Below are 24,486 nucleotides of genomic sequence, written 5' to 3'. Positions count from 1 at the left end.
CTGTCGTCCTGGAAACCCAAATGGAAGCCCAGCTTACCTTGATCGGCAGGTCTTCCTTCCAACCACGGAGCTGCAAAGCGGTTACAAGTTTGGAGAAGACACCCAGGGGAGGGAGGGGAAAGGGGGTGTTCTGTAGCCCTGGGCCCTCCAACTTCATCCCTGCAAACCCTGATAGGCAGCTCTGATGGCCAAACACAGACCTCCTGCGTTGCTCAATGGGACCTGTGCTTATAAATAGCCGTGGGCTCCCAGGCTAGGTTTCACTTTCAGCGAGCAGTGGAGTGGGACAGAGCTCTTGCTTGCCACTTGCTAGCCTTTGGGGAGAGAGACAGAGTATAATTCAGCTTGAATTTTTGTGAGAGTTTCCTGGGGGCCTTGGATTGGAGAGGGTATAACTCCAAGATCCCTTTTGCAATCTTGTCCAAACTTGGTTGATGGCTGTAGGAGAGCTTGCAAAACACTACCCGGGAATATGGGCTCTCTAAGTGCCACGGGGGCCATTCCGTGCCCCATGAACCATGAACCGCAAACCAGTTCGGCAACGGAAAATGTTCGTTGCGGTTCGCGATCTTGGGATCGTCATTGGCACCGAACCGTGAACCACTGGTTCGTTAACACACTCCTTACTAGCTTTTCAGCACTGCTGGATATCTTCTTAGCTGCTTGGACATTCTTTGCTCCCAACTACTGAGTTGCAAGCTGGTACTAGAAGCTGTCCCTTACATACCACTGCCCTAGAATGCAGCCTCAAATTTAGCAGTGGTAGGACTGGCCAATTGTGTTAATTCTTTTACAACCACACTTCCAGTTCTCACTGAGTTGATAGGGAAACCTCCAATTCTGTCAAGGAATATGACCTTTCCCCTTTTCCTTCACTGCACATAGCAGTGAATGTAGTTGGTTAGTCCATTGCCTTAGTCAATAGGAAAGTTGCCAAAGATTGGCTGGGAGAATCTCCTAAAATAATAACACCTTGTTTAACTTGGTATTGTGCAGCACTGAGTTAGTTTTGCAACATCTTATTGAGTTGTTGGCACTTTGAGTGTTGTTGTTGAGTGTTGGAACTTTTGGAATTTTGAGAACAGAAAGCGGGCATTGTAAGGATGCCAGGCAACTCTCAAGAGACTTCACTTCATGAGTAAAAGTTCTTTCTTGATAAGATGCCAGTATCATACACTTATGCCATCTTTGCTAGGACTGGTGACTGACTACAGACAAGTATCACACAGATATAGGTTCCCCAAGGCTACTCCTAAATCTACACCCCCCTTTCTCCTAACAGTTCTCTAACTCTGCATTCAGGAAAACAGGATGTGTGATTCATGGACTGCTCAAGGTCAAGCAGGCTCCTGGGCTCCCAAACTCAAGAGAGATTACAGGCTCGAGAGAGATTACAACAGGAACAAACACCTTCCATTCCCAGTTTCCCACCCCAGGTTCAAATAACAGAAACACCCCAGAAACACTCCAACAGCATCAGCTTCAGCTGCAGGGGGTATTGAATATGACAGGTGATCCTGAGCACCTGACATTCTGCCCCCCCCCCCGAAGATCAATTCCCCGCCCCCCAGCTTCCCCAGGTATTTATTATGGAAAGCTCAAATCAGTTTCTTGGCTCTCACATTAGTAGACAACCCATTCAGCCTGGCTTTTTGGAAAATGTTTCCATTGAATTAGATAGTATAGCGCCCCCCTCTTCCACTTGGAGTCCAGAATGAGCTCAACCTCCTGATGGGGCTGTCCACCTATAAGGATTGGAAGTTGGGCCATGGGATCAGAGTGCCACTTGTCCGGTCCAGGGCCCTTTTTGAGGAGGCTGAAATGGAAAATGGGGTGCACATTTCTCAAGTTTTTGGTAATTCTAGTTCCACAGTAACATCGGATTACTTTGAAAGGACCCAGATTACTTTGAAAGGACCTAGATTACTTTGAAAGGACCCAAATACTTCTATTCTAATTTCTTGCTGCGTTGTGCTCCTTTTAGATTCGTTGTGGATATATAAACACAGTCTCTCACCTTCAAGTCCCAAGGGAGTGAACGCTTCTTATCAGCCTGGAATTTATAGGCATGTTTAGCCCTCCTTAATGTCTGTTTCACTACATCCCACTGCGATACAATTTTAGTCCACCAGGCACTCAAACCACTACCACCCCTTTACGTCTGGGTCTGAGCCTAGCATTGGTAGAGGCTTTCCTTCAAAATCTTGAGTCACTTGGAAGAGTGTTTTTCCTGTGAAGCAGGCTATTATTGTAGCAGTATTCTGCATAAGGCAAGAATTCCACCCAGTCATCTTGTTCATAGTTGACATAACATCTCAGGAACTGTTCCAGTATCTGATTAGTACGTTCTGATTGTCCATCCGTCTCTGGATGATAACTGGAGCTTAACCCTGGCTCGATTCCTGTTACCTTCATAAGCTCCTGTCAAAAGTTGGCAACAAATTGACCCCCCCATCAGAAATTATCTTGTTTGGGATAGAGTGTAAACGGACCACGTTTTGCATGAATGAGGTGGCTAGTTTCTTTGTTGTGGGAAGTTTGGAGCAGGGAATGAAATGTGCTTGTTTGAAAAACAGATCAACCACTACCAGGATTACAGTTTTTCCCTTAGAGGCGGGGAAGGTCAGTGATGAAGTCCATGGAGATAGTAGACCGAGGTCGCCAGGGGTGGTCTCTAGCAGTTGTAAGAGTCCTCCCCGTCTTTTCCCCATCAAACAAATGGGGCAACTGGACAGATATTGAAAAATGTCCTTCCTCATTCCTGGCCACTAGAATTGTCTCTGTGTTAAATGCAACATTTTTACCACCCCAAGTGCCCTGCTGTTTTGTCATCATGGAATTTTTTCAGCACCTCCCCCTCAGGGCTGCTGGTATATACAATTTGCCCTGTCAGTACCAGCATTCATCCTCCCCCTTCTCCAGAGGATCTTGCAAACCCTCCCCCCTCCTTTTCCTGCTCTGTTTTGACTGTCTCCAGCCAGGAGTTCAATGGGGGACCAAGGAGATTTTGTGCTTGCCTGCACATTAGCACTGCCCCTCCCAACTGTGTGGGTGTGAAAATACTATCAACAATTTCGTCTCTAACTTTCGTGTTGAGGGAGGCAAGACAGAGCATCTGCTAAGAAATTGGATTTCCCTGGGAGATGCTTGAGTGTGAATTGAAACTTGGAGAAGAACTCTGCCCACCAGAGCTGCTTTGCCCCCAATCTGCAGGGTGATCTAAGTGCTTCTAGATTTTTATGATAAGTCCAAATCTCGAAGGGTATGTCGCCAAGTAGATAGGGCTCACTTGATAGCTGCAGCTTCCTTGTCCCAAACCGACCAGTGTCTTTCTGTCTCTGAAAACTTTTGGGACACATAAGTGCAGGGGTGTAGATCTCCATTAGAGCCCTCTTGTAAAATCATGCCCCTCCCATCGCCACATCACTTGCGTCTACTTGCACAATGAATTACTTGTTTTCATCTGGGTGGCATAACACAGGTTCAGAGGTGAACAGGGTTTTTAACCTCTCAAATGCCTCCTGGCATTCATTTGTCCACTCCGGCTAAGCACATGATTTCAGCCCTTCTGATCCTTTTCCTTTCACTTTTAACAAATCTATTAAAGGTAGTACAGTTTGGGCAAAGTTTTTAATGAATGGTCTGTAGAAATTTGCAAAGCCCAGGAAGGAGTGTAATTGCCGTCTTGTTTTAGGAGCCTCCCATACCAACACATCTCTAGCAGGGTCCATCCCAAGTCCTTCCTTGGACACTCTGTAGCCCAGGAAGACCACCTCAGTTCTATGAAACTCATACCTTGACAAGTTTGCATACATTTTGTTCTTACAAAGGGTACTTAAAACCTCCCTTACCAACTTCACTTGTGGGTCATAATCATCCGAATAGATCAGAACATCATCAAGATAAACAACCGCTCCTTTGTACAGGTATTTATGCAATACTTCATTAAATCAGATTCATGAAGAATCCAGATCCAGAGGGCTGCTCTTGAGGAGGAGCATTTGGCTTTTCCTGTTGCACAGGTGCCTGTGGAGTATGCCATTATTTTTATGGATCCAGAGGAGTTAGCCGTGTTAGTCTGTAGTCGCAAAATAGAAAGAGTCCAGTAGCATCTTTAAGACTAACCAACTTTATGGTAACATTAGCTTTCAAGAACCACAGATGTCCCTTGAAGTCCAATCAAAAAGAGTCCAGTAGCACCTTTTTGATTTTGCTACTACAGACTAACACGGCTAACTCCTCTGCACCTTGAAGTCCAGACAGCATTACTAGGTACTCAAACAGTCCCAAGGGGGTGTTAAAGGGACTCCAGATGTCCCTTGAAGTCCAAACAGCATGACAAGGTACTCAAACTGTCCCAAGCGGGTGTTAAAGGCCGTTTCCCACTCGTCCCCCTTCTAGGGTGTACTATTGTAATGGGGAGGGAAAATACGGTTCCCTTTTCTCTCACCATGCTTGGCACCTGCTCTTCTTTGACCTGCTGATGGGTGCCTGTCACAGCAGGTCTGGGTAGTTTCCCACTAGCTCTTCCTCCTCAATGCTGGAAGGAGATCCCTCTCCCAGTCTCTCAGGTGCTTCTCCCATCCTGGTTCCTGCTGCTGCCTTCTCGCACTCTTGGGATGCTGCTGCTCATCTCAGGCGAGTTGGGGCTGCTGCTCCTCCCTTTCTCAGCCTCCCAGCCAGGCTGCTCTGGGGCCCCTTCTTTCTCTTGCGGAGACTTTTCCTCAACCCCTGGCATTTTGTGGCAAAGTGGCCTGCCCTTGATTCCTCCTCTTCTCCATCTTGCCTGACGGGATTGGTCCTCTCATGCAAGGCTTTCTCCTCTTTCTCTCTTGGTGGCTCTCTGATGTTGGCCAGCTTGGTGTTGCAAGCGAAGTAGCTCTACGACCTCCTCTCTGTTTTCAATCTCACATGCCAGTTGTATCCACCCCAGCAGGGTATGTGGGTCATCTTGCACCATGGCTTTGGTCACTAAGTCTGGATTCAAGCTGGCATGGAAAAACTCCACCTTCACCAATTCAGTCCAATCTTGAACTTTAGCAGTACACACTCTAAACTAGGCTATAAACTCGCGCACCAGGCAGTTCCCCTGCCGCATGCACTTCAGTTTGGTTCTTGCTCTCTCGTCATCGAGGGGATCTTTGTTCTGCGCCCACATTACATGCATAAAGGCTCTCACACTCTGAAGCCCTAGGGCCCAAGCTGTGTAGAGAGTTACATACCATTTAGCTACTTCTCCCCCCCAAACAGGAGCCCAAGAAGCGTACCTGGCTGGCTTCAACAGGGAAGGTGTGGCCTCATTCTCTCAAGAATTCTGCTGCTTGCACTAAGAAGTACCCCAACTCCTCTGGGTCCCCCTCAAAGTGGGCTTCTAGTTTCTGTAGCCCCCACAGCAGCTGCGGTGGAGGTCCAGGGATCGGCCCAGTGGGGGCTCCCACTGGGTGTACTGGTTGGGCCAGTGGGCCAGCTGGCACCGGGGCTCCTTGTGGTGCCAGTGCTTCTTGCCCATCTGGGGGAGGGGCGAACAGCTGGTCTTGTGGCCCTTGGGCAGCTTGACCCAGCTAGTCACCTTGGCCTCCGGGCGGACTGGGTTGGAAGTCTGTCAGCATCATCTCTTGAATATTCTCCATGAAAGCACTGAATTCACACCTCATCTCCCCAACTAGGCTCAGATTTCTTGCACTTCTTCAGCAGAGGGTGCTTCCAGCATTCCCCTCCCTCCTAATTCCTCATCACCTCCCCCCCCTTTCCTCAGGGAAATCATCCCATTGGATCAGGGATAGTCTGTGGAGCTGGGCTCTCTGACAATCTCTCGGGCCCAGCTCCCTCCTGGCCAACACCACTTGCGGGGTCCCCTTCATCCAAGCTCTGTAATCAATAAACTTCCAGGAAACACCTGTGCAGAGTCTTGCACTAGCTCTGGCTCAGCCAATGTTACTGTGCTGGGCCCACGCTCCTTGGTGGGGTCTTTAAGAATTCCCATGGTGAGCTCTGCTGCACTGGTCCCCTTGCTTCCCTCAGCTGCCATGGCTCGGAGTTAGGAGTCTACAGTGAGTTCGATCTGAAGGTTAAAGAATGGCAGTCCTAGCAATCTGTAAGGATGCCAGGCAATTCTCAAGAGACTTCACTTCATGAGTAAAAGTTTTTTGTTGATGACTGTATCATACATTTAAGCCATCTTTGCTAGGACTGATGACTGCAGACAAGTATCACACAGATATAAGTTCCCCAAGGCTACTCCTAATTCTACACCCCCCTTTCTCCTAACAGTTCTCTAACTCTGCATTCAGGAAAACAGGATGTGTGATTCATGGACTGCTCAAGGTCAAGCAGGCTCCCAAGCTCAGGAGAGATTACAGGCTCGGGAGAGATTACAACAGGAACAAACACCTTCCGTTCCCAGTTTCTCACTCCAGGTTCAAATAACAGAAACACCCCAGAAACACTCCAACAACATCAGCTTCAGCTGCAGGGGATATTGAATATGACAGGTGATCCTGAACACCTGACAGGCATGACCATAAAATGGGTGTCATGGCAGGCAATCACTAAATAGCTGTAACATAGCATTGGGGCCAATCACAAAATATTGGGAGATTGCAATTCAAATTTCTTCATATGAAGGAGGCCACTGTTTCTGAACAGGTGTTCCCTGCAGATACAAAGGTGATGCCTCCTCTGTTGATCTAAAGTACCTCCTGCTCCTCTGGAGTTTGGAGAAGAAATGCTTTGTCAAAGATGTTCCACCAGGCCTCTGAAAATGGTTGAGGAGCTGCCTGGTCTGCTCCACTTCCAAAGCCTAACTGAGATCTGTTGTGCCTACCCATGGTGATATGTACTGAAGTTACCACCCTGCCACATCTTAGGGGCCCTTGTTGGACTATGTTTTATTGTTTAATATTGTTTTAAGTTATATTTTATATATATGGTGTATTTTATGGTGTGTGTGTGTGTATATTGTATATTGTATATATTGTTGTAATTGTTATAATATGATGTTGTGACCCACCCTGAGCCTGCCTGGGGGGAGGGAGGGATATAAATCCAATATATAAACAAACAAACAAAAGAAATGGTTGTTGTGGGTTTTCCGGGCTGTATTGCCGTGGTCTTGGCATTGTAGTTCCTGACGTTTCGCCAGCAGCTGTGGCTGGCATCTTCAGAGGTGTAGCACCAAAAGACAGAGATCTCTCAGTGTCACAGTGTGGAAAAGATGTAGGTCATTTGTATCTACTCAGGAGGGGTGGGGTTGAGCTGAGTCATCCTGTAAGAGTTTCCCAGGGTGTGGAATGCTAATGGAGGGAGGCTTCACTGTATCCTGAGGAGGTTCTTTTGCATATGGATTGGTACTTGATGTGCTAATCTTCTCTGCAGGGCTATTGTCGGGGATAGAATGTTTTGTTAGCCTGGTGTTTTTCAGAACTGGAAACCATGCTCTGTTCATTCTTAAGGTTTCTTCTTTCCTGTTGAAGTTTTGCTTATGCTTGTGAATTTCAATGGCTTCCCTGTGCAGTCTGACAAAGTAGTTGGAAGTGTTGTCCAGTATTTTGGTGTCCTGGAATAAGATACTGTGCCCTGTTTGCGTTAGGCTATGTTCAGCCACTGCTGATTTTTCAGGTTGTCCAAGCCTGCAGTGTCTTTCATGTTCTTTTATTCTTGTCTGGATGCTACGCTTTGTGGTCCCGATGTAAACTTGTCCACAGCTGCAGGGTATACGGTATACTCCTGCAGAGGTGAGGGGGTCTCTACTGTCTTTTGCTGATCGTAGCATCTGTTGTATTTTTCGGGTGGGTCTGAATACTGCTTGAAGGTTATGCTTTTTCATAAGCTTTCCCATCTGATCAGTAATTCCTTTGATATATGGCAAAAACACTTTTCCTGTAGGAGACTGTTTTTCCTTGGTTGTCCCACCATTAGCATTCCACACCCTGGGAAACTCTTACAGGATGACTCAGCTCAACCCCACCCCTCCTGAGTAGATACAAATGACCTACATCTTTTCCACACTGTGACACTGAGAGATCTCTGTCTTTTGGTGCTACACCTCTGAAGATGCCAGCCACAGCTGCTGGCGAAACGTCAGGAACTACAATGCCAAAACCACGGCAATACAGCCCGGAAAACCCACAACAACCATCGTTCTCCGGCCGTGAAAGCCTTCGACAATACATCAAACAAAAGAAACAAACAGGCATCAGGAAACCCACCAATGGGCACCATGGCACCCACAGGCACTATGTTGGGGATCACTAGGCTAAAGAAAAGTGCTATGAGAAGCAATTTAATTGCTATATCTATGCTATGCTATGCTATATAGCCAAGTGGCCCTGATATGAGGATATTTAAATCCAGAGATTAGAGCCATGAACAGACAAGACAGATCTTCCTACATATTTAAAAAATGCTCTAGGGTTGCAGAAAAATCTGGAATCTAAAAAAAATATCTAGGGGGAGTGTTAAAAAAAACCCAAAATGATAAAAGGAGGTCCTGTAGCTGTAAGAATCAGATGTTCTCAGTGGCTGCTGCAAGGTAAACTATAACTGTTATTCAGGCTTGGCTTCTGTCAGGAAAAGGCAAACCGAGAGGCAGGGCTCTTTCCAGACAACTTGATACCACATGACTTGCATGATTCACCCAGGCCCAGCTGCTTGCTACAGTTCAACAGCAACCCCCTCCCAAAAGCCAGTATAGTGTACTGGTTAGAGTTTCAGAGCAGGATGTAAGAGACTCGCCACTCTGCTGTGGAAGTTCACTGGGTGACTGGTCCAATCACATACTCCCAGCCTAACCTACCTCTCAGGGTTGTTGTGAGGTTAATACGGAGGCAAGAAGAATGATGTTTGAGGTCCCCATTATAGAGAAAGGCCGTATGTGAATGAAGTAACTAATAAATACAGATGGAGATGGGGGACAGGTAAAAGATAAGTTGTTTGGTGTGAAAAGAAGGGTGTAGGAAATGATGAACATCTGGAGGCTGCCAGGAGAAGGGAAAGGGGGATATAGGGGAAAGTATGGGGACAGAGATAACAGAGAGAAGTGAAGAACCCCCCACAAGTCCTTGCAGATTCTCCACCATGCAACTGGGTCATAGGGGAGAGGCTGCTAGGGGAGGGGGTGAAGATGGGGGGAGACAAAAGTGAAAGGAAGCAGGGAAAAGGGAGAGGCTATGGAGGGCAGAGAAGGGAAAGAAGGCATGGTGGGGGTGATGCCTCCCACAAATCCTTGCTGGTCCCTCACTTATACTATACTATACTATACTATACTATACTATACTATACTATACTATACTATACTATACTATACTATACTATACTATACTATACTAAGTACGGTGTACTGTCTGTTGCTGTAAGTATGCTCCTACTGGATAGTTCTACATCATGTAATATGTCATGTCAACTAGCTTTTGTTTTTGTTTTCATCCTTGTATCAGATTTTTGCTTGTTTTCAAAGTTCTGCTACCCTTACAGTGTAGTATTCTTTATCAAATGTTTATTTAGAGTAAGTCCACCAACCTCACCCAGATGATGTCTATTGTGACAATAGTACAAGAAAGAAAATTGATTATATGACTTATGAGTATATGATGGATAAATATGGGAAAATAAAATCCTGGCAAGCAGAAAGAAAATGACTTTTGAACAATTAATCACTGGACATTTAAGACATCTATTAGGAAAAAATTATAAAATGTTACTGCAATAAAAGTAAAGTTAAAAAGCTGTATAATAATATGGATGCAAAATTGATAGAAGGAAAGAGTTAGGCAATATATGATTACAACAAAAATGTTATTAGATATGAAGATAGGTGGGAAATATTAAAAGTAAAATTTAAGTAAGTTCTATATAAATATATGATTATGGTTTTTGAAAAAAAAATTATAGTTTATACTTTGTATATTTGTATAATAAAATGTTTGTATAATAAAAAAAACTTATTGATTGTCCCTGCTGTTGTTTGTGTTGACCTACATTGTGTAATCCACCTTGAGTCTCAGTGAGAGATTAGAAATAAATAAATAAATAAATAAATACTTTTTAATTTTAGAGCAAAACAAAAACAATTAATCATAATATATTTTCTATTATACTAACCCCACCCCTCTTTTCTTGATAGTGTTTTTGAAAGTTTTGTCATGTTCTTTTCTTCTAGAAAATTTTTAAAAATGCTTTTAGTTTTATGTGATGGTGGAGTGATATTATATGCTACTGCTTCTGAGCAAAGTAGTTTCTCCCTTATATAACATGAATTGTTTACAAAATATATTTTTATGTTTTCAAATTATATGTCAAGCTGTCACAATAAATAGATAAAATTATTCTACCCTGCTCACAGCCAAGAGAGGATGGAGCAGAAATCCAAATTAGAAGACAGCCATTTTGGCACCAATATTTTATGGCTACAATATGAACGCTCTTATTTCTCTGTTATGATTAAATTGCTCAAACCACTTACACAGAAGTAATTGTCATCTAAAGAGTTACTCTGTGGTATGTGACATCAACAGCATTCAGAAAGCACAAATTGCCAGAATAAGGAAGATAGCTGTTATATATAGACAGCATAATTAAGTACCTGCCAAGGCTCACACATTAAGACAGATTCCCTTCCTTATAAGAAAGCCCATCATGTCCCTGCACCACCCACTATTGTAGGCTACTGTAAATAATAAGAATAATGTTTTCATATTACATGTCTTAAACTTACTTTATCATTTAAGCAAGCTGCTTGAACAAGGCCCCAGAGAGCTGTAAAAGATACGAGGTGTCCATTCTTACAATGCTCAGTCAGCATCTTGTGATAATATTTCAGCTGGTTGATGGAAATAACATCCCATTTGCTCCTCAAGACCTTGTTTTTAGCTTCTTTGATGGACAGTTCTAAAGATCTACGTGACCAGTCAGAATGTTTATACAAGTCCGTTAAGGTCCTGAAGGGGGAGAGGGGGGAATAGGAACCACTAGTTACAAAAGAAGCCCTAGTGCAAAAAGCATCAATGTACATAAAGATTAGAGATATTTGTGGGAAAGGTACAGAATCAATGCTAACATTGATTCTATCTTGCAAGTGAAAAGTCGAGGTCATTTGAAGCATATCTTGGAGCCAAGAGCATGCTGAAAATTCTGCCCTCCTCTGCACACACAAGCCTCACAACTAGATGCAAACATAACTGACATGGCCATCCTTAATTCTGTTTGGAGGTCCCCAGTGGAGGAAAACAAATGAAGCCACTACTAGGCAAGGAGCAATGTGCTTGAGATCCATGATATGTATTACCCTGGCGATGCTGCTCAACACTGTAAACTGCATGGATGCTGTTCTGCATGAATATTGTTCTTCTAAGTGCTGCCCATGTACTTGTGACAATCCTGCAAAAATGTTAACCACTCTGGCTAACCCTCTCCCTTCAAAAGAGGGGATGAGCTGAGTGATTAAAACAAACACTGATATACCCAGTCACACATGGGGCTCACATATCAGCAAGGCATGAGATGGGAGGGGACTAGTATTCAGCTGCCTCTTCTGCTGGTTCATGTCTTCCTCTGGTAACACCATAAGGCTCTCTTCCCCTCCTCTTAGCAATCTCAGGGGCTGAATAATGCCTCTTGGCCTATGCCTTATTTTAGGATTAAAGGCAAAACTGCCCTCTGGGTTGCCACTCTGGCAAACTTGAACCAGATGACTACAGTGCTGTGCAAACAGCTAATCCCACAAAGGAGAGCCAAGAAGGCATTCATTCCAGGCTGCAGCCTCACCATCAGAACATTAAGTGAAACAAGCTTCTGGAAGCAAATAAAGCCAAATAGGTTCTTTTCTAGGCCGGCCGGCCTTCTCATTAGCCCCCAACTCTTACTTTTCTTCATGAATGATCTCATCGGAAAATATTTAAAAGAACCTGAACATCCATTCTTTTAAACATATTGACATATGATCTGAAAACTTTATTATTCTAACTAATTCTAGTAATAGACACATAATATACAGTATGGCTCAAGGAAATTATCTTATTTGATAACTCTAAATCTTGCTTTACTAATAGCAGAACTGAGGCTGAAGAACAGGAGCCACATGACTCGAGCCCCTTTTACACTTAAAGAGCCATTTCTGAGCAGTCAGGACGATCACAGTGGCTTCGGCTTGGCACCCACTCCTTTCACACTGTTCCCAGCAGTTTCGATTTGGCCTCTTGTGATTCCTTTCAGACCTTCCTTGGTGCCTCTGTTCAGTTTCGGGCTTTCCGGGCATTGCAGTGCATGTCACCATTGTTGCTGTTGTTTTTTACTTTGAGCATGTGTAGTAACATTTCTACGTTACTACATCTTCTGACTGACAAGGCACCCCCCATGCCCCCCCTTCAACCACCCACCCCACCCCACTCTTCCCAGGGGTAAGGCAGGATTTCCTTCCCCAGGGGTAAGGCACGGGGGGGGGGGGAGCAGATTCATACCTACCCCCTAGCTCAGATGAGACTTGCCGAGCCACAGCTTGGCGGGGACGCCCGCTCTCCTGCTCCACAGCGAGGCTGCAGTAAGAGAGGGCACCACAGTCAAGCTGCGGCTCAATGCATCTCATCTGAGCTAGGGGTGGATATGAGTCTGCTCCCCCTCCACACACCATGCATTACTCCTGGAAAGGGAAGTCTTGCCTTACCCCTGGGAAGAGTGGGGTGGGTGGTTGAAGGGGGTCATGGGGGAACCTTGTTGGTCAGAAGATGTAGTAATATAGAAACATTACTACACATGATCAAAGTTTTTTAAAAGGTGCGGTACAAATTGAAGTCCTGTCTTACCACTGGGAAAAGTGGGGTAGGTGGGTGGTTGACAGGAGGGCTGCAGAGGAGAGCAGCCACTCCAGCTGAGCTGCTGTGGGCCTGCTCTGCTTGCATGGGAGGGCTGCAGAGAGGCCAAAAAAATGGTGGAAAAGGAGTTCAGATAGCTGACTTTGGTGGGTGTGGTTAATTCCACACAAACCAATCAGCTCCCAGGGAAAAGGAGGGGGGAAGCGCTGCAAAGTGTTCACACTGGCATTAATCGGGTCAGCCCCAACTGGGCAGCTGATTAAAAATTAACATCGCCATATGTTCACAGGGAGAAAAATCGGGGTAATGGGGAAAAAGAGCGGCACCACATCCCATGACTAGCTTGCAAGTGTGAAACCCCTGCAAACATGGAACAGAACAGCTTGCAAGTGTGAATCCCCTGCAAACATGGAACAGAACAGGTACAGACACGCCTTAAAACCTGAGTGCGAAAAGTACCTCAGCAGCTGAGGCAGAATTAGACACAGTTTTCTCAACTTCCTATGCAGAACTGGACTAACTTGGCAATTTCTAGTGACTTCCCCTTCCTGCTGCAGACCCCGTCAGGGTCCCCTATCCCTGCAGATCAGTGGGCTGCTGTTGGGGGTGGGTGGGCACAAAAGTTCCATTCCAGTGATGGAAAATTTAGTCTGGATTGGCTCACATACTAAGATATCAGCAAGTGTGGGCTAGAGAGTCTCCTAGATGTGATACGTTATACTGAAGTCAAGTGTTAATATGTTAGCTTAAGTTCCATTACATTGAACTAGTCTTCATAATGTATGACTTCCTCCGGCTTACAACCAGTGTAACAGAGATTCTAATCAAATATAACAAACTTTATGAACTTACCATGTTGATCCAGAAGCAGAGGTGATATAGGTAACACAATCCAAAATCTTTAATTTCTGGAGTGCTAACAGATGACCATAAAATGCTACCATCGCTCTGACTCCACCTCCTGTTGCCATAAGAGCTACCACAGGGACCTGTTAAAAATGTAACAAATCAACTAAATATTTGTGAATTCTAAAAAAGAACTTGAAAATACCACAGATTCACCCTTTGATAAGTCCTGGTTGCCAGTCCCAAGGCTGATCTTATGATACATAAAACTGAGTGTATTATGGTGATTCAATGCCTAATGGGTAAATAAATTCAATCAAGAATTATCTGCAAAGACTTTAATCACCTATTTGCTGTTCAGTTGCCATGGTTATTACGTCCATGATCCACAAGCCTGGATTAAAGCCAATTTGGGACAAATTTGCAGGAATCTAAAACTGAGAAAGGAACTAAGACTCAGAGTAGTCAGGGTCACTCCATGCATATCTTGGAGCCCAGAACTGATTTTTAAAATTCTGCATTTTTCCCTATAAGCCTCAGTTCTAGACACGCTCACACATCCCTTCCTTGTTGATGTACTTGCTGATATAACTTCTCATTCCAGCATCTCCTTAACAAAACCAAACAAGAGTAAATGCTGCTGCTTTCAACTGGTTGAAAAAATATTGCTTACTGAAGTCATTGGATTTAGTTGGTAGGAAATTTTATGCCAATTTAGAACCAGCTTCCTGCAGTGAGCAAATAAATGAATTGCTAAATCAACTGGGCAAAACATCCAACATCAATACCCAGAACCAATTCCTTAATTGGTATAACATCACATGCATGGCAGAGAGAGTCTCAGGAGATAAAAAGGCAAAAATTATCCAAGGCTACATTATACAAATTTACCTAGAAATAAACCCCAAAGAACTCAGTGCATCAGGAGAGCTGGGGAGGGGATTATGAATCATGATCTGCTATAGCAGAGCAACCCACATAATGCACAGAAGCCAAATGGAAAATTCATGATCACAGCTGTTTGGATCCTATTTCTAGACTCGTGCCATTCAAGTTACATTCTTTTATGTCACCAGTGAAAGGTCAGTACTTGATGCTTAAAATGAGAGGCATCTGGATTTAAATCCACCCAGAAATTTTCTCTCCTGCTTTGGACAGCCTTTACCTCTAAATCTATTTGCACTTGAAGGCAGAAAATAAAATAACAGTATCTCCCAATTCTGGACTGGAACTCATTTCTAATGGCACACAGAAATGAAGACTGTAGACAGAAAAACAGCACTCCTTCTGGAATCTACTGTCTCATGGCACCACCAAATCTGCTCCTAATTTTGAGTTTGGGGTGATCTGTCTGGTTATTCAGTGGCGAGGGAGAGGTGGTCTATATGTGCTCAGGGCCACACCCTTGTTTGCTTTACATGATCATGGTAGATTAAAACTTGTAAATTAGCATGGTTGTTTAATGCAGCAGCTGCTTAGACAACATGCTGATTTTCCAGGTTGCTCTCTCACACACATATACAAAAACACCTACTGATCTGAAAATGAATTGCTATTAATTCACAGATAGTTTGTGGACTTGGAGTGAGTATATTAAAACCATCAAATCCACCATGTATGTCTGCAGTTTGAACCCATAATCATGTATTTGCAATCTGTGAATTAAAGCCATTTTACTTTATGTCCACTTTATTTACATTCTAGAATGCAGAACAATCTTTATCACACTCTTTCTGAATGGAAGATCAGCATTATCCAAGCATTACTGATGGGGAAATTAGATCAGCCCAACCAAGGACTAAAGTGGTATTCAGACCCAAATCTCTCTGATCACAAACCAGCACTCCAGTTACTATGCTATACTGATTCTCATCTCACATGTACAAAGCTGCTTTACCAATGAAAAGCGCAGAGGTTCTCTGTTCTAGAATAGAGCACCACTGTTATGTCAACTTAATTAGGCACAATAAAGTTCACAGGACTCTGTGCAGGCTTGAACATGATAAATGTGAATGACAATAAAATTGCCATTCCAGAACCTCACGTGTATGAAACTTCAGCAAGTTCACAGATAGCCAGTGCAGATCTGTGTAAAAAAATTCAAACTATCCAGACATCTGAGTCACCACATTTTTAGGACATCCTTCGGATCATCATAGGATGGTAGCACACACCTCATGCTCGAGTAGATTTCTTCTTAGGTTAAAAAGCTTATTCAAGGCATCTGCAACCACCTTCTTCCTTTTGTGTAGGAAATCCTGTTCCTCAGCACACAGCTCATATCCCAAACGCACATCAAGATTCGGAGTCCTGAAACAGAGATAGAGCCATCATCACCTAGATGTGGCCTAGGTGACAGATGGAGAATCATTGTACTGACATTTAACAACAACATCCCCACATGGGGATGGGCTTGTGTCGTTTCCCTGCTGCTCCTGCAGTTGCTGACAGTGCAGAGCCATAGAGGCTTCCATATGGCATGTTTCCGTACCAAAGTCTTCCTCTCCCCCTCCACAACCAGGGTATTTTTCAATTTTTAAAAAATCAGAGACTGACTTATTGTTATAACATTATAACAGTCTAACAGTTTTTCTGAATTCCAAGCTTTCCTTTTTTAAAAAAGTCAGTCTCTGCCTTTTTTGTTACAGAGATATAAAGGGAAAGGAATATTGACCCAAAGAAAGTGGGTAGAGGCTTACTTCTTTAAAAAAATGAAAGCTGGGGATTCTGAGACCCTCATAGACTGACTGTTATTTCAATATGCTATAATTATATGACAATTGCTGAGTTTTTAAAAAAAGCCCTCCAGTGGTGGGGAGAGGATGGCTACCCTGCCTTCATGAAGAATCAGGACAAGGAAAATAGCACTGATGTGGGCAGAACCAAGATGATCTGGACTTTCCAGTCCAAAAACATTGCAACAAAGTAGGCTGAGGAAAGAATGCAAGGAAGATGATGGATACCTAGGAGGTGCACAAAAGCACCACAATGCTGTGGCAAAGTGGGGACAAGACCAACTTCCCAACAGAAGCCAAGCCAGGGCAAACAAGTGATCAAAGACTCAAGAAAAGACACCTACCTAATTCAAGCCATCTTTTATCTTTGGCATTAAGTCTTCCAAGTAGCAGCATTACTTTAATAATGTTTTCTTTCGGATTTAAAATGCAAGCAATATTCACATGGGAATCGCCCTCTTTGCTCATCAGACAGGAGAAGGATGCTTGCCTTCCCTGTGGGAAGGATGAATGATTCTATCCTGCCCAGTATGGCAGTCAACCAAGGGGAGCAGAGCCCCAGAAGGCATTTAATCCCTAGAAATGCTTCCCATGTGTCCCTTTTTGCCAAGGAACTCAGACTACCCATCAGTCTCTCCCTTTACATTGCTAGTTGCTCCAGAGCACAGTGAGAAAATTTTATATGTATATTTTTGCCTTCTAGACTACAAGGATCAGCTTCCCTGAAGGAAATGGAAGCTTCAGAGAGCAGACTCTATGGTATCATATCCTCGCTGAGCTCCCTCTCTTCCCCAAACTCCATCCTCCACAGGCACCAGCCCCAAATCTCCAGGAATTTCTCTACCCAGAGTTGGCAATGTTAAAAACAGGCACAAGTTAACCTACAACACAGCTGTGTTCTTACTTTAAAGACTGACAAGAATTTTACAACTTCTTCCAATAACCTTTTTTATTATTTATATTTCAATTTATATACCACCCATCCTCAGGGGCTCTGGGCGGTGAACAAGTTAAAATCAATAAAAACAAGAAAACAACAATACTAAAATCAACATACAAAACAATAATGAAATAAATTAACCAAGTGCAATGGTGGGGAGAACCCCCCACCCCACCCCAAAGGCGCACCCTGGAATAGACGGCCGCCCTATCCGGTTGATGTAATATGAGAATCTCCGACCATATGGAATCAGAGGCAGTGCTCCCGTAGAAGAGGACAGGAAATCTGTGGTTTCTAACCCGGCCCCAGATTGGGCCTGAGGAGGATTTCTACATCTCTCCCACCTCTGCATTTGCTCTGTGCATGGAAAGGACACCAGAAAGAAGGAAAGAGACTAATGCAAGGATTTAAATTTATATAAACTCTATTACACCCGGACATGTTGCAATAATCTTGAATGCACTTTCTGTATATTGGATTCATTCTTGTTCCTGAAAGAACTGCACAAATATGTATGAATGTTTAAATTATACAGCACTGGCACTTTAAAAATTGAACACTTTGTGAAGCATTGTTTCATTGTATTCCCCGTGGGCTTGCCCTTTCCTTCATACCAGATTGTTACGGGGTTTGCCATCCCTCCCCTTTTCTGTCTTACAGGACCAGCAGAACGACAGTATCTCCCGCTGGGCCCGGGTCTCCATTTAAGCAGCCAGTAGGCTCCCTTCCCTTCTACATGCCTTGGAGCTAGTATTAAAGAAAAAGAGAAAATCCTTACCAGCCAGTTACCCGGAGGTGCAATTCCAGAGTCCCACCCTGAAAGCAAATGATATCCATATGAAGACAACATAAAAGGGCAAATGAAACAGGTATGTGCAGTGATAAGCTTTCCTATTTAGATATGAGTAAGAAACTCAGATGTAATTCATCAAGCGTGATGATTGCATACACATGTTACATGGCATCAACATCTGTTGGAAAGCCGTGACTGGCTCCTTTTAGCCAATATGAATAACCACTGTTTATGTATGCCACAAAAGACACACAATATATGAAAGATATATCATGAACTATACCTGGATTTTGCATTTTCTTCTACATTAATGCTTATTTTAAAAATGTATAAGTAACCTCTCCAGAGACTTGGTTGACCTACATGTTAGTGCTTTTCTTGTAGCTTTTGTTTGTTTCCTTGAAGCTTTTGCTATTTTGTTAGCCACCTTTTAACACAGATTTAAAATATACTGTTAAAATATACTATACCATTCTCTATGGTAAAGTCACCCTGAAGTGATATAATTTCCTCTGAAACTCCACCCTCCCCAGGCACCAGCTCGAACATTTCCCAGCATTTACCAGTGCAGGGCTGGCAGCCATAATGGAGAGTATTGTGCATTTTCCTTTATGGCGACTCTCAGGTGTGTGGAGAACCTTTGCATTTTCCCACATGGAGGTGCATGAACATCTGCTTCAGATACTCCATTAAACAGGTAAACAAGATGTACTTCTCAAACATCTGAAACCACCTTTTTCTGGGCATATTGTTATCAGAAAGTACTGCGGTTCATTCCTAAATGAAATGCAACTTTTCTGCAACCCTGTTCTGGGCCAGGTTACGGCAGCAGCACGTCTTTCATTAGCAGAATGGAAATACTGGTTTGGCAGCTGCAAGACCTCACAAAAATATTTTTGGAAGGAAGAAGACAGTTGAAGGCAGCCAGACTTCCTCAATAGCTGGCAGAGCAGTATATTTTAAATCTGTGTTAAAAGGTCAGTGAAAGACTATTACTTTTTAATGTACACTCAATGCTTTAGTTTGTTAATAATAATTTCCAACCAGCTAATGTTTTATGGCAATAAACTACCACTGTTCTTTGTTACTAAAATTTGGATCAGGTAACTTTTAGGGGATTATGAGATTAGGCAGTGAGTCATCAGGGAATACAAAGTGATCGTGGTGTCTCCCCTGCCAGGCAAGGACCATGGTCAAACAGCGTATATTGGATGTCGAAAGACAGAGGGATCTTGCTAAGGTCTCCAATTTCCTAGCCCCCTTGCAAACAAGATATGTGGTTTCTCCAGCCTCCTATCTATCAAATCTGGAGATCCCGTCCCATCATAGGGCTTTCTCATTGGCCCGATGTAATACATTTCCATCTGCAGTACTTGAAGGCTGTTATAAGAAGGTCCCAATGGCTGAGAGAGTTTGTCCATGCAAGGCAGGGAAAGTAGAAACAATTGAGCATATTATGCTTGCCTGTAGGTTCTACCACGAAATACGTATAAAGCATATCCAACCTGTATTGAAGAAGCTTTCGAGCCTCCCTGACACAGAGCTAACTAATAAGCTCCTGTTAGGTGCCGATCCCCAGATCACGTTGGCTAGTGCCAGATTTTTAGCCGCAGCTTGTAGAATCCGCAGGGAATGTGCAAAGGAGTAACATCTGCTTTTATTTTTAATCCTGAAAGTCCACACTTTTGTATTTATATTGCCAAGTTTTTATATAATTATTTTTACAAAGTGGTGTATTTTGTGTATGATACTCACTTATGTTTTTATAAGTCTGTACTGGTTATTAACTGTAAATAAATAATCTGATCTGATCTGAATACAAAGTGTATGACATCAATGTCTTACAGTTTTGACTATTATAAAAACATACAAGTTTGAATAGCGCTGTCTTATATCTCCCCACAGTGAAGAACACTGTCTTATATCTCCCCATCCATCTTTTATGCAATTCAACAGAGTAAACAACATGGATTTCATTAGGAAGGAAACTTTCAGGATGCTTTTGAGAATATCACCAGTGTTCAGCAAAGATAAAGATGAAACAAAAGATTCAACACTTACGTTCTTTGTTGGTAGGACTACTTCATGTTGTTGTCCCACATGAAGGCATTTCAAGGGTAGAATTAAAGGGTAATTGGAATCACTGTCCCCTGTATATGTAACACTCTAGGGGAAACAAAAATCACAAGATTTTCAACTGATCACTAAAAAGGTATTAAATATATTGAAAAATAAGCATTTCTGAGTATAGATCAATAGTTTCATTTTAACCTTCTTATAGAAAAAAAAAATGAATCCCCAAGGCATATGCTTAAGCTTTGCACCTCAGCCCAGAGAAAGTTGACTTGTCGGTACTGTGTGTGTGAAGTGTTGTTAAATTGCAGCTGTCTTATGGTGACCCCTGCTTGGGTTTTCAAGGCAAGAGACTAACAGAGGTGGTTTGCCATTGCCTGCCTCTGCATAGCAACCTGGTCTTCCTTGGTGGTCTCCCATCCAAGCACCAAATCTATTTACCTTCAAAGAGCTGACCAGATTGGTATAGCCTGGGCCATGCAGGTCCGGGCTAGCTCTGATCTAGAGCAGAGCCAGATCTAGGGTTTCTTGAGCCCAGAGCAACCCAAGTCCGTCATTTCCATGACATCATCACATAGGGCAGAACGTGCTGTGGAGTTGGCAGATGCAGCGCAGAGGGCTGGGAAGCCGCCTGCACCATTCGCCTGCCCCATAGGACAGGGGGTGGCTGGCTTGCCACACACCCCCTGTCCTGCGGGGCAGGCAAATGGCTCGGGCAGCCTCCCAGCATCCCGCACTGCCTTTTGCCTTCCCTGTAGGATAGAGGACACATGGCAAGCCAGCCATCTCCTGCCCTGCAGGGCAGGCGAATGGCACAGGCGGCCTCCCGGCCTCCCGCGCTGCCTTTTGCCTGCCTCGCAGAACAGAGGGCGCACAGCAAGCCGGCCGCCCCCTTTCCTGCGGGGCAGGCAAAAGGCAGAGCGGGAGGCTGGGAGGCCACCCGCGCTACCGCCCACATGCTCCCAGCAGCTGGCAGCTGCGCCCAGCACCCCCTCTTTGGTGGAGCCAGGGGCAGACTACCTCCCTGCCCCCCCTCGATTCAGCCCTGATCTAGAGATATATAATTTGAGCTCTGATTTTATTGCTTTTTTCACTGCTTTTCAGTCGGGTCTCCTGGATTTGCCTTTCTTCTGGTCCATTATCCTTTACCCTGTCAAATAGTTGCTCTTGCCAGATTGTACCAAAGAACTTTGCAATATAACACAAACTTAATTTGCTTTGACTGCCTCTTGGATTTGTATAAGCTTTCCTCTACAGCATCTGAATTGCCAGATCAAAACAGATTTCTTGGCTGCATCTTAGCTTCTTTGCCAATAAGTAAATAAAAAGGACAACTTAGCTGGTTAGACAAGTAGAAGAAGCAGTGAATTTGGAATTAAGACGCAAGACTTGGTGGTTTTTAGACGTTGACTATATGAGTGCAAGTGAAGGGGAAACTTCTACTGCAACAATAAAAGCTGTTTTAGGCCTGTTAAAGAGAGCCCTCCAATGTCCAGTGAGATGGTGGTGGCACGAGATACAGATGATGGGCAAATACAAGTGACTAGACCTGACTAGACCTGACATGACTAGACCTGATGATGGGGTCAGAGAATGTTTGCAAGTTATACATACATCAGTTGCCCAGCTGAGAAAAAGAGAGAAAGTGGTGTAGTGGTTAAGAGTGCAGGACTCTAATCTGGCGAACCAGGTTTGATTCCCCACTCCTCCGCTTGAAGCCAGCTGAGTAACCTTGGGTCAGTCACAGCTTCTAGGAGCATTCTCAGCTCCACCCAACTCATAGGGTGTTTGTTGTTGTAGGGATAATAATAACATTTTGTAAACTGCTCAGTGTGGGTGTTAAGTCATGCAAAGGGTGGTATATAAATCAAATGTTATTATTGTTATTATTATTAAAAATCTCCAAAAGGGGCACAGTATTTTATCTGTTTTTTAATTGATTTTAAGTTGTATTTTAACCAATGTTGTACCTCACCCTGAGCTCGCTTGCGGGGAAGGTGGGTTAAAAATAAAATAAATAATAAATAATAAATAAATAAATGGCTGGGGAGAATTTCAGCAATCAAAATGAATATATTGCCAAAATTAAATTTATTATTTCAAATGTTACCTATATAGAGAGAAGAAAGAATATGAACAGTTTGGCGAAGACATTCATTTGGAATTGCAAGAAACTATTCTGAAGAAGTGAGCTGTGATTCACAAAAGTTCATACCCTACCACAAATGTTAGTTAGTCTTACAGGTGCTGCTAGAGTCTTACTGTTTTCTAAAGAAACCAAGAATAAGCTTTGAAATACTCCAAGATGAGAAAGAGAAGAGGATTAGCAGTTCCAAATAGATAATTATATTATCAAGCTGCAGGTCTGGTCTGGATTGTGGATTGGATCAAAATCCAAGACAAAGAATAGTAAAACTTGAATCACCAACAGTTGCAGCATTGGAACCTGATGGGAGGCATGGGAGAGGTAGATTCAGTGCTAATCGTTTCATATTCCTAATGCTACAGACATGATAACAAAAAGGGACCTTTACCTGAAGCTTGGCTTTTAATACAGGTTCCCAGCTCCTTATACAGTGAAATTGGAAAAAATGTAAATCTTTTGTTGTCTTCTGTGTTCTTTCATAAGACTCTGGCACTGTAAGCACCAGATTTTTTCCGGCTGAAAAAAAAAGTTATGTTAAATATTTGTGCTCTTAAATACACATGGGCACGAACCAGAAAAAAAACAAACCACTGGGTTTGTGGTTCATGGAGTTTCCATGAACCACAAACCATGAACTGGCACGGAACTGGCCCAGTTACAAACTGGTTCATGGTTCATGGGGTTTAAATGCCCCTTTCCGGCAGGGAAAGGGGCATTTAATCATTTAAAGGGCCCTTTCCTGCCACTTGCAAGGGGCAGGACCTTTTAAATGATCAGCTGGCAGGCAGGGGAATCCCCCCCGCCACCTGCCAGCTGATAGTTTAAAGGGACCTGCCACTTGCAAGCAGCAGGGCCCTTTAAACTCCCCAAACCCCAGCGCCCCCCCAGCCCCAACACCTAGCCCCCACTTACCTTCCCTCTGATGCTGGGGTGGTGGAGGCCTCCTTCGCTGGCCTGCAGGCCCACACAGCAGAGGAGAAGGCCAAAAACGGCTTTTTCAACCTTCTCTGCTGCCCTGCGCCCCTCAAATGGCAGCCACGGCTGCCATTTGAGGGGCGGAAAGGGCATTTTTTGCCTTCTCCTCTGCTGCCCAGTGAAGGAGGCCTCCACCACCCCAGCATCAGAGGGAAGGTAAGTGGGGGGCTGGGGCTTGGGGGGTGAGGGGCTGGGGCTGGGGCTGGGGCTGGGAGGCGGGGGTGGGGGTTGGGCTATTTAAAGGGCCCTGCCCCTTGCAAGCAGCAGGTCTCTTTAAACTATCAGCTGCCCCCCCTGCCCCCTGCCAGCAGATAGTTTAAAGGGACCTGCCTCTTGCAAGTGGCAGGAAAAGTTTAAATGGCCATTTCCCCTGGGGAAAAGGCCATTTAAACTGGCCCTTTAATATGAACCAAACGAACCAGTAGTCCAGTTCATGGAAGTTCATGGAAATGAGCTTCCACGAACCCTGGTTCGCAAACCCCAAACTGGGCTGGTTCATGGGTTTTTTTGGTGTTTAGGTTCGTGCCCATCTCTGCTCTTAAACAACTGGTAGCTGAATACTATTCATTCTAAGAGAATTGTTACTAGGGGTATTTTTCAGATTTAGGTATCAGGAATCCAATAAATATTGGTCTTTCTGATATTTGGGTCCAAAAATGCCAGTTTTGTGTTCAGATCCAGGTTTTAGTTGGAGATTCTGAAAATAACTGGGTTCATTATTCCCTATGGAGGAATCTTTCCAGGGGCTGGAGGGTCTGTTTTTCATGCAAACTACACCAAAACTGCAGCAGAGTAGAGTCTGCCTGCCCTTCAGAAACCTCTCACGTTTCAAGAAGATTGGGTGAAAGGGTTTGATTCTATAGGCCCCCAAGTACTCTCCATTGTATCCCTGGGGAGGGGGGATCCCGTGCTTTCTCCTGGACAAAGAGACCATAGAGAAACACACAAGAGCAACTACTGACTTAAAGCTTCCCCAAAACAACTAATAAAATCCAACAGAACTGAAGAATCCCAGCCTAATGAACTTGCCGGAAGGCAAGTAGTTCTTGCCCTGAAATTGCAGCTTAGGGTTCCCCCCCTTCCTTTTCAAAGGTTTCCTGGGCCAAAAAGAGAGGGGAGAGGAAGAGAGGGGGTTAGGGATGTTACTCTCAAAGGGAATGGCATTGCACATAAAG

The 24,486-nt window shown here is 44.0% G+C and overlaps 1 protein-coding gene across 1 annotated transcript in view; it reads right to left on the bottom strand.

Annotated features, from left to right (window-relative positions):
- Positions 1-24,486, bottom strand: part of LOC129323395 (cytosolic phospholipase A2 beta-like) — an 84,665-nt gene that overhangs the window by 21,651 nt on the left and 38,528 nt on the right. The window contains exons 8-13 of the mRNA XM_054969929.1: positions 22,725-22,852; positions 20,179-20,283; positions 18,103-18,140; positions 15,824-15,959; positions 13,656-13,792; positions 10,712-10,934 (exon numbers count right to left, since the gene is read on the bottom strand). Coding sequence (XP_054825904.1) covers positions 10,712-10,934; positions 13,656-13,792; positions 15,824-15,959; positions 18,103-18,140; positions 20,179-20,283; positions 22,725-22,852 — 767 coding nt within the window. The remainder of the gene's footprint in view (positions 1-10,711; positions 10,935-13,655; positions 13,793-15,823; positions 15,960-18,102; positions 18,141-20,178; positions 20,284-22,724; positions 22,853-24,486) is intronic.

This window comes from Eublepharis macularius, chromosome 2, assembly GCF_028583425.1.
Source record: "Eublepharis macularius isolate TG4126 chromosome 2, MPM_Emac_v1.0, whole genome shotgun sequence".
Classification (NCBI taxonomy): domain Eukaryota; kingdom Metazoa; phylum Chordata; class Lepidosauria; order Squamata; family Eublepharidae; genus Eublepharis; species Eublepharis macularius.
The sequence above is the reverse complement of the archived record's forward strand: the minus strand, read 5'-3'. Positions and strand labels throughout refer to the sequence as shown.